General features: G+C 39.1%; 1 protein-coding gene across 1 annotated transcript in view; it reads left to right on the top strand.

The window, feature by feature from the left end:
- The window catches only part of LOC149317363 (aspartyl/asparaginyl beta-hydroxylase-like), a 169,012-nt gene that overhangs the window by 132,494 nt on the left and 21,043 nt on the right, over positions 1 to 15,475 (top strand). The window contains exon 26 of the mRNA XM_089517369.1: positions 11,403 to 11,538. Within this exon, the coding sequence (XP_089373495.1) occupies positions 11,403 to 11,538 (136 nt within the window). The remainder of the gene's footprint in view (positions 1 to 11,402; positions 11,539 to 15,475) is intronic.

The following is a 15,475-nucleotide window of genomic DNA, read 5'->3' as shown; positions in this document are numbered from 1 at the left end:
GTATGCACTGTTTGATTTAGAGGACCAAATTTGGGGAATTGTGAATACCAAAAGGAAACAGTGCTCTGACAAAGTGCAAATTAGATAGATTTACAATAAAATGTGAGGAAAAATTCTCTCTACTTCAATGTAAGATTTATAAGACAGTACCAGATAGAACTGTGAGCCTTTACATTCCTTGTGACCATCACCAGAGTCCATTGTGTGAAACTTCTTCTGCTTCTCCTTGTAATCATTACAAAAACTTCTGCCACAATCCACTTGTTTGTCCCAGTTAAAGCAGACCTGCTGAATCAATAGAACTTACCTATGTGGGGGCTTAACAATTTCTTACTGATTCAGTGGGCTTGTTCATGTAAGGACAAATAATTTAAGACTTACACCGATAGTTGTTCGACCCAAGTTCATATTGTTTTACAGCCATGTTTTGGAAGAAATGGACTGTGAAGTATGTTAAGTAGTGAACACAAAAGAGTACATGCTATTTGAGTTCATCAGTTGAAGATGGCCATGATAACTCAGTAATTCACACTAATTACTAGGAGGCAAGCCTTAAATTGCTGAATGTTGTAATTAGTGCCTGATAGGACAATCCATTTTCCCTTGTGGTCTCATAACTCTTAGAATTTCACTGGGGCATTTAATTGCATAAGGTAGGCAAAGTGAGGGCATCTGAATAAATACAAAAATCAACTAAACTGAAGGAACTCATCAGTATATGTAGCCTTCAATTTAGACAAGTAAATTATTTATAATCAGTAATCTCTGCTGTTCTTAAATTACAGTGTAGTGTCTATTATTAAAATGAATATTTGAAGTAAGTATTGCTTTTCAAAATGTCAGTTGGTAGGATTTCTGTTTCTATTTTATGTCTAAGGGCAAATCATGGCAGTGGTGTCAGGGGTTGCTATTTATTTGGTTTAATTGGTTTTTAACTTAGTATTCTTAGTATACTAGTATAACATTTTTAATTTGGTGTGCTAATAAAACAGTAATGTCCTCCTTTAGTTTGAATAGAGTTTTCTAGGCAAAATATGATATTAATAATTGTTTTTCCCCTGAATAATATACCTTTACTTCTGAGCATGTATAATGTTCTCTTGGATAGAAGTCTGGTTCTTCTTTCTTTTTGTCTGAAGTCTTCAACTTTCTGGTAAGGATTTTCTGTCAAAAGTGGGGGAGCTTGGGCTAAGTTTATACAATTAAAAGCTTATGTGTGCTTTTAAAGTATTCTTATGGAAGTTGTTGATTGGCTTCAATGGAAATCACTTAGGACAGAATTCTTTCTCATACGGGTTAGAATGGAGCAGGGGCACACATAACCTTTGGCCCAAGTGCACAGTTTAGATCTCTGACCAGAGTGACCTACCTTCTCCTTCATGAAAAGAAATCTGGTAGCACCTTTGAGAATAACTGAAAGAAGCTGGTAAGCTTTTCTAGACTTCATCAGATGAATGGTGTGAAATACCTAGGGACAGACATCTATATCTATGAATGAGCAGGTTGTGTGTGAATAGAAACAGAAATGCAAAACCTGTGGGTATGGTGATAAGGTGGACAAAGGTTGGAGGAAAGATATTGCCGAAAGCCAAAGTTAATAGATAAACATGTGAAAGATGAAGGCAGTTATTGGAATGTAGTATGATGCTGGCTGGGACCCAGACAGGAGAAGTCATAAATGGGCAAGAGAGCCCTCATGAGGCTGGGGTGTTATCTAGTGTCATGATATGTATAGTGTGGCATAAAACTCTGTTCAGCCCATTGTTGATCGACTGGAGCTTGTGGATACCCAATTCTGCTGCTTCTCTTTACAATCTTCCTTTGTAGTTTTCTGTTTGTTCTGTTTCGTCAAGGACTTCTGGTCTGAGATCTGAGATGGAAAGCATAGGAAGATTGAAATGTTTTGCAACTAGTTTTTGTGAATTCCTATTCTTAATGTCTGATTTATATCCATGTATACTCAGATGCATAGACTGGCCTGATTTCTCAATGTAGAGTGCTGACAGAGAATGGCATATATCACATTAGAGGATGAGGAAATGAAAGTACCTGTAATATTGTGGGTTTTGTGATTAAGTCCTGTAATGACATTTACCAAGCAGGGATGTAGCTAGGATTTTAGGAAGGGGGTCCAGACTAAGTGCCACCATTATAATGGGGCTTGGGTGCTGCGGTGCAGCAGCACACACCATTCATTTTTCTAATGGAAGGGGGGGGTCCGGACCGCAAGAACCACCCCCCCCCCTTGGCTACGTCCCTGTACCAAGTAGATGTGTGGACAGAGAGCTCTTTTACATGGAGGAAGCAAGCATCATTAAATCATGATTAAATTGTGCTAATAGCGAGATCGGGGGGAAGGTTATAACACCCCTGCGCGCTTCTCCCGTTCGTGTCCCATGCTTAAACAGTAATGGATGCATCATTGGGTAATAACGTGAGTGTCCATTATTACCCAATGACGTGTCCATTACTGATTATGCACAGAATATGATGGGAGAAGTGCGCAGGGGTGTGATAATCTTCCCCCTGATCGCATGATTAGCACAATTTAATCATGATTTAATGCAGTTTGGCTCCCTTGTGAAAAGTCCAGAGTTAAAATACTGGTTCGTGGCAAGGTCTTCTTTTCCTGATAGCCCACTCAGTGAGGAGGAGGAAGGGGATGTGTATCAGTGAGTGTCAGAGAACCCTATTCACCACCCTTTCCAAAATATGCTGTAATAATTGTTAGTGTCAACTGGACTTACCAAGTTTGTATTGATTAGATTGGATCTACTCTAGTTGGAATAACAATTTGAATTAATCTGAACCATGATATCTGACTGAAGAAAGGCTGGTTTCCAGTGAGTACTTCCCATAGCTACTCTTTCTTTCTTTCTTTTATGCATTTTTGGCTTTTTGTTTATTTTTATTTTATTTATTGTCCGTATACCTCTCAGTATTGGTTGCATTGGATGTGCTTCTTCCCCTTTTAAATAACTTACAATGTTCTTCCCAACTTAATTTTAATAATAGAAGAGATGACTAGGGGTTAAACTGAATGTTTTCTGAGAGAGTTACTGTTTGCATTTGCTTATAAGGAGATACGTCATGATGGCACCTAGTGACACTACAGAAGTGGCTGGCATCAGTGACATGCACCTTCAGTAACTGTGTTTATGACCAGTAGATTCATTGGCTGCTGTGTCTGGAAGACAATCCCTCCCACACCCCGATACATACACACACAATCATACAGATCTAGAAAAGTGTTTATGAGAAACAGAGCTCTTTCATAGCCATGGGGCTTTTAATCTTTACAGTCTGTCAAATGTCCACCAAAATATTTGTGAAAGTCCAACAATCCAAGGAAGGAGACAGTCTTCACGGAGACATTCTGTTTATTTGTTAAACATCGTTTCAGGCGAGGACACTTTAAAGAGTCTATTTTCACTCCTCTCTTCCCATATGGCATAAATTAGCTTTTTGTGGACATACTCTTTCTAATACTGAGACCCAGATGCTTTGTGTTACATACAAAACAGGCAGAAAACAAGATGCAATACAGGGTGATACTTAGACATTTTTAAATGTGGACATATTTTTCACAAAGTCAGATAAACTTACACTGTAAATTGAACTTGCACTGTGTTTTACCATAGCCAATGTATTCATATAGATGGGCCTCCACTGCTGATACATGACTTGCTTCTACCACCATGTTTGTAACTGCCAATTGAGTTGTTTGCACTAAAATTGTTTCTCTGTGGGGAAAGCTGAGTCACATAATGCATCCATTTCCCACCACAGATAAATGTTTGGGGACAGGGAAGAAACTGGGCTTCAGATATTTTGATTATAATTTAGTAAGATGATATACAAGAAGCCAAAAAGCTATATTTTCCACATGCAACCATAGGTTTGTAATCAGTCTAACTAATGTTTGCTGTTTTGAAAAAAAAGAGAAAGTTAAATGAGATTTATGAAACGTGATAATGAAGCAAAGCAGCAATATAGTACCATGGGGGTTAGAATAACATATTCCTTGAGTGCTACTGGCAATTGGTTTTATCCTTGCTGCTTTGTATTCACAGCAGCAAACACCTCTGCTGGTGTAGATATATATTTTGTTTTAATTGGTGTTATGTTTTAGGTGCCCAAGGTAGCTAACACAGTTGGAGGTTTGCCTAAAGAATTAAAAATATTAGGTGTGCAGACATTTCAGGAGGGGAAAAAACATTTATAGCCTTCACAATTATCATGTTAATGCTCTGTAAAAATATTTCAATATTTGAAAAAAGTAAATCCTAATAATGAGCTGTATTTTTGCTGCAAGCAATACATGCCCTAACGTTCTCGGGAGAGTGGTAACAAGTTTAATAAAGACAGCTGTTTCATTACTTTCATTACTTTCAAAGGCATTTTGGGCTCCTATTCTTTTTACATTTACGACTGAAAAATCTGAGCAAGCTGATTTTTTTCATGCTCTTCAAATTTGTGAATGGTTTACTTCATCATTTTGCAGTTTGCTGGAAGGGGGCCTAAACCATGTTTTTTTAAGATGGACAAACATGTTATGATATTATCCACTTGATGGGAAATGCACTGGCCATACTAAAATCTGTTCCATTCAATACTGAAGCCAGTTTAGAGATTAGTACTAAAAGGGGAAACCATACTGAAGTGATAGCCTGTTTTTAAACATGGGTCTGTCCAGTTCATGTGTAGATCAAGGTACAGGTGCTTTACTTTAGAGAGACAAAGAGGTATAATAGTGGACGTGTTGGCCATTCTTGGGATCCCCCAACACACACACATGGTCACCTGCTCTCAGCTGCATTTAAATCCAGTATTGGAGTCTACATGTAGGGACTGACTGAACTAGTAGCAATGGTACGCTGGGGCATATTTATGGCTCTTTAATCAGTGGTCTCTTTTAATTTTCAGATGTCCCAAACTTGGTTTTTCAGTTGTATCAGATGTTTGTGTATCAAATTGTGTGTAATGTGAAGTCGAAAGCTTTCACGGTTGGCATCCATAGTTTTTTGTGGGTTTTTCGGGCTATGAGGCCATGTTGTGTGTACCTTGACAGTTATGGAGCTCTGTGAATTGTTCTTTAATTCTCAAGGGACAGTATTTAGGAATGTATTCTGACAGTTGGAAAATAAGAAGAAAAATGATGATGAGAGATCTAGCAGTCCCTCTGAGACTGATATATTTTAACACATTTTTTGTGGACTCAGCTCCACCTCATCAGATGCAAGAAGATCCCTTCTTCCCCCTGCTCCCTTTCCTTTTTATGCTGAAACAGACTAACATGGTTTTCTTCTTGGAAATATTTGGAATGTGTTCTGGAGAGATGAACTTGGACCTTCTTTGCCTCCTCCCTCAGCTGCAAATGAGCTACTGTAAATGAAATCCAGTACAACACTTTTCATAAGAAGAGCCATGTATGGGCTATGCTCTGGGTAACGAGGACCCTCAGTAGACCAAGTAAAACTTGTCCCTATGTGGGTGAATTATGCTCTTTATTTTTATTATGTGTATTCAAGATTGATGGTGACCTATCATAGGGCTTCCTTGGCATGTTTTATACAGAGAAGGCTTTCCATTCCTAAAGTGTAAAGATATACCACCAAGCATTACAGTGTCCAAGCCGTTATATTCCCCATTATCATGTACAGATGAGAGAGCTGGATAGTGAAAAAAGCCAACAGAAAGAAAAACATGTCATTTGAGGTTGTGCTGGAGAAGAGTGCTGAGGATACTGTGGATGGTCAAAAGGACAAATAAATGAATCCTAGAACAAATCAAGCCTGATCAGATCAAACCAAAATGATGAAACTGAGGCTGTCTTACTTTTGGCCACATCATGAGAAGGCATGATTAGAAAAGATAATAATGGTAGGGAAGGTAGAAGGTAGCAGGAAAAGAGTAAAACCACATGCTAGATGGCTAGATTCAATCAGGGAGGTCACAGGCCTGAATCTGCAGGACCTAAGCACAACAGTGTAGGATAGGGTGTCTTGGAGATGTCTCATCCACAGGATTACCATGATTCTGGGCTGACTCAGGGGCAGTCAATAACAAACAACAAAGTTAGTCAGCAGCCAGTTTGGTGCAAGGTTCGAGTGTTGGACTACAACTCTGGAGACCAGGGTTAGAATTCCCACTCAGCCATGAAACCCTGTGGTTGACCTTAAGCAGATCACATCTCTTAGCCTCAGAGGAAGGTGAAGGCAAATCCTCGCTAAATAAATCTTGCCAAGAAAACCAGATGATAGTTTGTTTTAAGATTGCATAAGTTGGAAACAGCTTGAAGGTACACAACAGCAACAACAACAAAGCTTGAATAAAATTCTTGATGTGGTTGCCTGCTACAGGATAATGTTAGATTCTGGCTCTGTCATCCTGCAGAGCTACAAGCCCAGATCCATCTTTAATGTAGCTGTGGAGAATCCCAAGCTCAGTAGGGCTAAAGCAGAGAATGCATATTTCTGCAGCTTCTCCTTAATATACCTCAACCACATTTAGCAAAATTTGTCTGTAAGGCACAGGGAAAGGTAAAATTGAGTTTAAGGCAGTAACTGAATGCATAGAGCCAAGCACGTGCCTAAAGTAGAGCTGCTCCAGATTCCATTCTGAGCAGAATGTTTTGAAGGCAAGATAGAACTCCAAAAACAACATGCAAAAATTTGGCTTGTACCATTTGTAGAGGTTAAAAATCTTTATAAATACAGAGTTGGGAATGACAGAGAACTTGCAGTATTACTTTGCCCTGGAATACTTTTACCACAGATGGAATTTGTGAGCCTCCTTTGGAGATGAAAAATCTAAGGGTGGTGACAACTGATCTTTGGGCATTCACATCACAGGTTGTGTGAAACACATCTGTGTTGTTAAGTTTACAGATGGATAGATTCAGTTAAGGAAGCCACATGCAAGACTGGAGCAGGGCTGTTGGTGATAGGGTGACTTGAGGTCTGTCATTCATAGGGTCATCATAAGTAAAAGTTGACATATTGCCAATTAACAACACAAGTAAGGACAATGGAGGATCTATGGAAAGCTTTGTCTAGAAGAATGTGAAGATAACAAGTACTGTCTGCTTTAGGTATGGATGTGGGCTAGAAATCTCATTATCCTTTCTTTAAGGAATTTCTATAAGACAGGCCATTTACTAGAATAGGCAATTCTGCAATGGCCAGCCCCCCACCCCATACACACCCTGACCCCACCAGGGGCCACAACTGCCTGACAGTGTTGACAAATACTTTATCTTTGCTGGAATCCTTCCCAAAATTGGATCAGGAAGTGATGTTGCATTATTTCCTGTCACCATTATGAAAGTACTCTGATGAAAAAAAAGAAAGAAAGAAAGAAAGAAAGAAAGAAAGAAAGAAAGAAGTATTTAGGGGTGTTCTGGGGGCTTTCTTTGTGGAGCTGTGTGTGTTGTGCAAGTTTTATCGCTTTTCTGTATATGTGTGTATGTGGCAAAACACCCCAAAATCAGACTTTTTAAAAAAATAATGGGGGTGTTGGGAGAACTTTGAAATATTGATGAAATATTGATCCAGGAGCTGCAAAAGTGAAATTCAGAGGCACATATGGACTACAGGGTACAGTTTGCTCACTCCTGCCATTTGCTACATGCCCTGTACTGCATACACAGGTAAGGAATTGGAGGAAGAAGAAAGGAAAATCATGAAATGACTAAAAGTGAATTATTAATTCTCAAACATTTGTTGAGATCACATCACTGTAGGAATTACTCCTGTTTCCAGCCTGATGCTTTTTCCCCAAAAGAAAAATCTGGAAAAAATGTCTAGAAAAAAGTAGTACAGGACAATCTACACTCCCCTTAGACTAGAGTGCAGATTGTATTGGATTTACTGTTGCCCTTATCTGCTGTGCAGTTAGTTGGGAGACCAATATGGATAGGGAAGTATTAACAGTGGGAGTCTGACAAGTTAGTGCATTATGCTAGCAGTTGCTCCTGTTTAAAATTTTGTAGCGGGGGCAAAAGAAGGCAGACAAGAACCCTATAATTCCAATGCTAATGGGGGAATAATTTTGATGCAAAGTTCATCAACAGGAATACAGCCCCTATCTGCTGCAAGAGCCCCATGCTCCTTTCAGTAAAGTCCAGTAGAATTCTGCTTTTCTTTTGATCCATGGACTGATTATTATTATTATTATTATTATTATTATTATTATTATTATTAACCTTTATTTATAAAGTGCTGTAAATTTACACAGCGCTGTACATACAATCTTTTTAATTGGATGGTTCCCTGCCCTCAGGCTTACAATCTAAAAAGACACGACACAAAGGGAGTGGAGGTGGGGAAGGGGCCTCTCTAGTAGGATAATACATATAAAATACATAGCAATACAGGAAATGATTCAATAAAACAGACAACAAAAGAACATAAAATAGCAAGTGACAATTATGCAATGCCTCGGAACGCTGCCCTGAACAGGATGGTCTTCAACTCCGTTTTGAAGCTGGTTAAAGAAGTGATGTCTCTTTCTCGCGGGGAAAGAAGGTTCCAGGAGTGAGGGGCAGCGAGTGAAAAGGGGCGAATCCAAGATGGGGCAGAGGAAATCCTGGGCTGGGACAGCAGACCTTGACTACCAGAATGGAGGGCCCTGGTGGGAAGGTGAGGAGAAAGAAGGTCTGATAAGTAAGGAGGGGCCAGTCCATGGAGGGCTTTAAACGTCGACAGCAGGAGCTTATACTGATTGTGGAAAGGGAGGGGGAGCCAGAGAAAGGATGCCAACACAGGAGAGATATGGTCACAGCGGTGGGTGGAAGTGATAATGCGTGCAGCTGAATGCTGGACAGAAATTAAAGGACAGAGGTGAGAAAGAGGAAACCCAGTCAGGAGGACGTTACAGTAATCAAGTCGTGAGACCACTAGGGCATGGACCAGGATCTTGGCAGTAGAGGCGGAGAGATATGGTCGGATTTTGGCAATATTGTATAAAAAGAATCTACAAGCCTTGGCTGTGGTCTGGATCTGAGGGATTCACGACAGAGAAGAATCAAAGATAAAACCAAGACTGCGGGCTTGCTGGACTGGTTGAATAGAAATGTTGTCCACAGAGACAGAAAAGGAGTGTTGAAGGGTGGGCTTAGGAGGAAAGACAAGAAGCTCCGTCTTGGACATGTTGAGCTTCAAACGCCGATGGCGCATCCACTGCGAGATGGCTGTGAGGCAAGACGAGACTTGCTGTTCAAGCCTTGGAGAAAGGTCAGGGGTGGAAAGATACTTTGACCTTTGAAACTATTCCAGCTTGGACTACTCTCATCTCAGTGGATCCATAAAGTTGAGAACTTGCATATACTGTGTGACCCATCTTTTCTAAATTATTTCTGGCTAATGCAAATATTTGCTTCTTAATGACTTGGATAGTTCCCTTAAGCTCTGAGATGGTATATCTACTATAAAAAGGCAAATACAGGTGAACTGACAGTTTCTAGATTTAATTTTAGGCAGCAAGTGAATCTCTTTCTCATAGAATTATTTTGTACCTGGGATTGCAGCTAAGATCACATACATTTTGCTTGAATGTCCTTGAACGCTTGTAGAGCCAGATGAATAGCCTAACATACTGTGCAGAATAATTCAGTTATGTTGGAATAAAGTGATAGGAACTAACTAAGTAAAATAAATTAATTTATCAATCAAGTTGGAAATTTTCTAACAGAAAGGGGCAACTTAATTAAACTTATTTTTAACTGAAGTAATTGGCTTAAACTGGAATTGTAGCATGAACTTACTTCCAGAATTAAGTTATTAATTAAGTTATTAATTAATTAAGAGAGCATGCTAAGGAGCCAACAAATTTACATTTCACAGTTCTTTACTCAAGGCCCAGCTCTTTTATGAAAAGCTGTTTCTGATTTTTTGTTACTACCTTCGGGTTAGGGAATTACAATTCAAACTATTTACTCAAGTAGTTCCAGTAGGATGAATTGCATTAACCCTTTTCTAATAATATTCCTATCTCTGTATACAAAACTAAGTTCTGTGTTACCCACTCCTTATCTTACCCCAGCAAACCTATGCAAACATTTCAGCCCATACAAATCTATCTAGTCTTTAAGGTCTTCCATGGAGAACTGACTATGTATTCTAAGAATAAGGTATTTTTCACTGATAAGCTTTGTAAACATTTGATTTTAATTTCAGAAAGCATCTTAATGTGGTACTAATCACCACCACTTTTTTAATGGTTTTGTTATTGTTGTTTTCTTGTATTTGCTATTAATAGTTCTTATTGATTTTTCAAAACAAACAAAAAGATAACTCCAACAACAGGATGCTTTATAGATTATGATAGACTTTATAAAGAATAACAACACCAGTCAGCTCATCAGTTGAGAAGAGAGCCAACATGGTGTAGTAGTTTGAGTGTTGGATTAGGACTTGAGAGACTAGACTTTGATTATTCACTCAATCATGGAAACCTACACTGGGTAACCATGGGTAAATTAATATTCCCTCAGCCTTAGAAGAAGGCAGTGGAAAACTTCCTTGCCAAGAAAATCCAGTGACAGGGTCACAATAAACTGGAGTTAACTTGAAGGCACTTAACAGCAACAAAGTCATTTGAAAGCTGATCTTTATCATCACTGATACATACATTATATTTTTAAACATCATTTTCCTGGAGTCTACCAGGTTTCAATGAACACACAATTCAGATTATATTCATAGTATCTATAATTGACAGTCCACAATAAAATCAGGAGAAAATCAGTATTATTGTGCTTTCACCAGTCCTTATTCAGTTGTTTATGATACTTTTGAATATGAATTTTGCATATATATTGAAAGGGGATATATTAAATCTTATATACTTACATTCGGGGTAAGAAGGAATGCTCTCTCTATATAGCACATTGTTACAAATTAAGCCATATGTACATTGTGCTGTTTTTCCATGTTATATTTTCCATGCTCAATTCAGTCTGAATTCTCAGTGCTCTGGTAACTTGCTTGGTCTTGAAAATACTTGTGTGCTATGACTGTGAAGATCAATACTCTTGTTAGCTTATAGTATAAAATGATCTGCTGAACTCCCCTTAAGCAAATCGAAAGCAAATTAAAGTGGAGGCTGCTCAGGTAGATGGTGTGGGATTATTGAAATTGTTATGATACAAAGTATGTGAAACTGAGAAACTATACAGAGTGTTTCATAGTTTTGTTTTCTAAAAAATGAATAAATCCTTAACTGGGTAGAAAATAAGAAAAGAGAACCTGATTAATGATGATAAATGCTTTTCAGCTGCTGCATTAATTATTAAGGCAAAAATGAGAATGCTGTCTAAGTACTACTGGAAGGATGCATGGGTTTGGGGATATTGCTTGTTGGTTTGTTTTGTTTTGTTTTTGACATTTTGGTCTTGTCAGTCCTTAGAAAGAAACTGGAAAATGATTCGGGATGAAGGACTTGCTGTGATGGATAGAGGAAAGGGTCTCTTTCTGCCTGAAGATGAGAACTTGCGGGAAAAAGGTGACTGGAGCCAGTTCACTCTGTGGCAGCAAGGTATGGAAGCACCTGCCCCTCTTTCTCACTCCTGTCACTTTGTTTCCATGCTGCAGTTTTTAATAAAAGGAAGCAATGGTCTTAATGCACAGTAAGTTGTTTCTGTGAAGCAAGGATAGAATTCAACAAAGTCAGAGAGTTTACTAGAATCAGTGGCAGCTCTAGGTTTTGGGGATCTTTGGGGAAGATCCTCTCTGTGGGTTCATATTATACAAAGCTTGATGGGTTTAGGACCTTTCCAATTTTATTTATTTGCTTGTTTATTAAACCTGGGGTCATTTCACACTACACAATTATAGTGCTATGATTCCATTTTAACTACCATGACTCCATCATTTGGAATTCTGGGATTAGCAGTTGAGGGAGGCATGTTTAGAATTCTCAGACAAAGAGATGTTGTGTCTTGCAAAACTAACCTCAGTATTCCTTAGGATGCAGCCATGGCAGTTAAAGTGGAATCATGGTGCTATAACTATGTAGTAAAAAGGCCCTGGCTAATCTATTGTACACCATCTATCCATGGTGGGTTAACTAAAAGATATAGCCACAATATAATCAAATGTAATGGTTTTGATTCTAATTGCTTGTCAATGTGTGTGTACATGGTGGTGGTGGGGTATTTCCACTCACTTCCCAAACAGGTTCTTACACCATTCCCACCAGGCCCCATTCTATGAAAGTGAACTCTGTTCTGTCCATTCAGTTACAAATAGGATCTAAAACTATATAAACAAAGCAAAATTTCCAAAACACATAGAACAATCAGACAGAAAAAAAGGGCAAAATAAAAGCAGCCATCAATTAAACTGTATTGTAATGTACTCAGCTTGACAAACCCAAAGATATTTGGTTACATATTGAGCTTTGGAAGGATTACCTCATTCACTTCAAAGATTAGACTGTCAGGACCAAATGGCCTTTGGGTTACTTACTGTTTTGGTGGCTTCAATGTGAAACTATAAGCATTTTAAGAAAGCAAATTCACATACTTTATACAGATTTTTTTTTCCTTACAGGTATTTGTAGAATGTATGTATTTTTCTTCTTGTGAAAGGCTTATGCCTGTTTTAAAGCTCACAAAATGAACAATGAACATTTATAAACTAGCCTAAGGCAAAGTAAGCTGGCAAAGAAGAGGTATCTTCATGTTACAAACCAGATGCAACTCTGTCATTTGGAATTAATGAGAGGTAAAGATGCTAGTGTAGGCTACCAGTGAAATCTAACAGCTTCATACTTTTGGGATAGGACAAGAAGAGTTGCTATACTAAAGCACTAATTTCACTTAGTGAACTTCTGTTTTACAACAGAATTTCCCCTAGTGGTTCATAAAATCATTCTAAAATTAAAGTACAGTCGGCCCTTCTTATACATGGATTTTTTATACACGGATTCAAGCATACATGGTTTCAACATGTTCAAAAAAAGCATACATTTCAAATATCAAACCTTGATTTTCCATTTTTTATAAGGGACACCATTTTGCTATGTCATTATATTTAATGGGACTTGAGCATCCACGGATTTTGTTATACACGGGGGATCTTGGAACCAAACCCCAGTGTATAACAAGGGTCCACTGTACTTGTACACTGTAAACTGTGAACATTTCATCAGTATCAAGTGAGATCAATTTAGCATTTTTCATCCATTATATTACATTTATACATTTTAATTCACAACTTTGTGTGAGAGAGATGAGGTTCAAAAAGCCATGCGTCTGTGTAACATTAATTGTTCGAAAATCACCTTGGGTACCTTATAGCTGAATGCAATTTTTAGTTCAGATTGGTCCTAATTCGCTAATGTATCCAATACACCAATGCTACCAAAAAGTGGTGATTCCTGGACTGGTGCCAGTCTACAAGTCTTTGGCTGCTGATCCGTAAAGAGTTTCCAGGATACAAAGAAACAATTTTAGTCACAAATATGGTAATAATCCCTGAGGGGGAAAATTCCAGTCTCTGATTTCAGATAGCCTGGGAAATACTGCATTATACGACACTGGCAATGGTATCATCTCTCCCAGTTCAAACATCTGTCGTGATAGGCAGCAATAGTCCTGATTAATCTCCTCTTATCCCACTTTTTCATCTGCTTTTAAAATGCCCCAGTTTCCCTCTCTCCCCCTCTTTTCATCATCTAACTTCAGTTGCTGCAAACTGAGTTCAAAGTGCAAAAGTAGTTTGCATTAAATTTACTCAGCAAGGGGTATGGGAGAATAGAGGGTGGGAATATGCCATTCCCAGTAAGCTCAGACAAAAGCAAAATGTTGCAGCCTCTCCTGGCTTGTGTGTTCTTTCCCATTAATAATTTTGTCACCCACCACGTTGCTGGGCCATGGTGTTCCAGTTTTCAACTGGAAAATTTTGGAGGATGTGAGCTAGAAAGCTGGTTGCAATGTCTTTCCACCTAAACCCACCCTTCACTATTCATTTTCAGTTTCTGTCGACGACACTTCTGTTCAACCGGTTCATCAAGCCCGCAGTCTTGGCTTCATTTTTGACTCTTCTCTGTCATTTATTCCCCAGATCCAGGCCACCGCCAAGGCCTGTAGATTCTTTCTCTACAACATTGCCAAGATCCGTCCATTCCTCTCAGCCTCTACTGCCAAGACTCTAGTCCATGCCCTAGTGGTTTCGCGACTAGATTATTGTAACCTCCTTCTGACAGGGCTTCCTCTTTCACACCTCCATCCTTTAATCTCTGTCCAGTATTCAGCTGCCCGTATTGTCACATCCGCTCACTGCTTTGACCATGTTTCACCTCTTTTATCCTCCCTCCATTGGCTCCCCTTCCCCTTCCGCATCCGGTACAAGCTTTTATTATTGACTTTCAAAGCCCTCCATGGTTTGGCCGCTCCTTACTTATCTGACCTTCTTTCTCCTTACATTCCTACTCGCACCCTCCACTCTTGTAGTCAAGGTCTCCTGTCACAGTGTAGGACTACCACTGCCCCCTCCCGAATTCATCCCTTCTCGCTTGCTGCCCCTTACTCCTGAAACCTTCTTCCCCCACATGCACACCTCATCACTTCTCTATCCAGTTTCAAAACTTGAGTTAAAGACTATATTGTTTAGAGAAGCATTCCCAGAGGCTAGCCCCTCTCTGACCCAGGAAGCCTCCTTTTAACCATTAATTAAGAAGCCAAACACTTCCTCCAGTCCATCTGCCTTGGTCCAGGCCTCGGAGGTGGAGAACTGCTGGACCTGATCCCATTCCCCACCACCACTCCCTTCTCCTTTTGTGTCGTGTCTTCTTAGATTGTAAGCCTGAGGGCAGGGAACCGTCTAACTAAAAGATTGTATGTACAGAGCTGTGTAAATTTACAGCGCTTTATAAATAAAGGTTAATAATAATAATAATAATAATAATAATAATAATAATAATAATTTTCCTTGGAAAACCGACATGGCACAGCTAGATAATGTGCTATTTGGAAAGATATAATGTAAAAAGTAATGTATTTGTAGGACCTGACTCTTCCCAGTCACCTCTTTTGTTAATTCCATACAGTACATGATTAATTTGGCTAACAATTTCTGTCTAGGCCCATTCCACATGCTCATGACAACCCTTGCCCTATTCTTCTTGAATCTATGTTTTAAGACCCCTTCAGGCTTGCAGCAGGAGAAATGCATGTTATAAAACAAAACAATATGTAATGTCTTTTGCAAGATCCCTGAGACCTTTAGCAAGAATAAGCAGTCATTTTTCCAGTAGTCTGTTAAACATGGAGGAAGAGAGAGAGAGAAGAAAGCAGGAGGGAGAGAAGAGGGTAGAGAAGAAAAGGCCAATGGGAGGAAGAGAGAGAGAGGAGTTGCCCTCCTACTATTTACTTAGACCTGGCCTATCCCTGGCATCAAACCTACCTACCACCAATTTAAGATGATCAATTAAATCTGAAGGAATATGACCCATGGCAGAAAAAAGTTTT

The sequence above is a fragment of the Sceloporus occidentalis genome, unplaced genomic scaffold (genome assembly GCF_023333645.1).
Source record: "Sceloporus occidentalis isolate IW3139 unplaced genomic scaffold, rSceOcc1.0.p SCAF_3, whole genome shotgun sequence".
NCBI lineage: Eukaryota > Metazoa > Chordata > Lepidosauria > Squamata > Phrynosomatidae > Sceloporus > Sceloporus occidentalis.
This window is presented reverse-complemented; position numbering and strand designations above follow the sequence as displayed.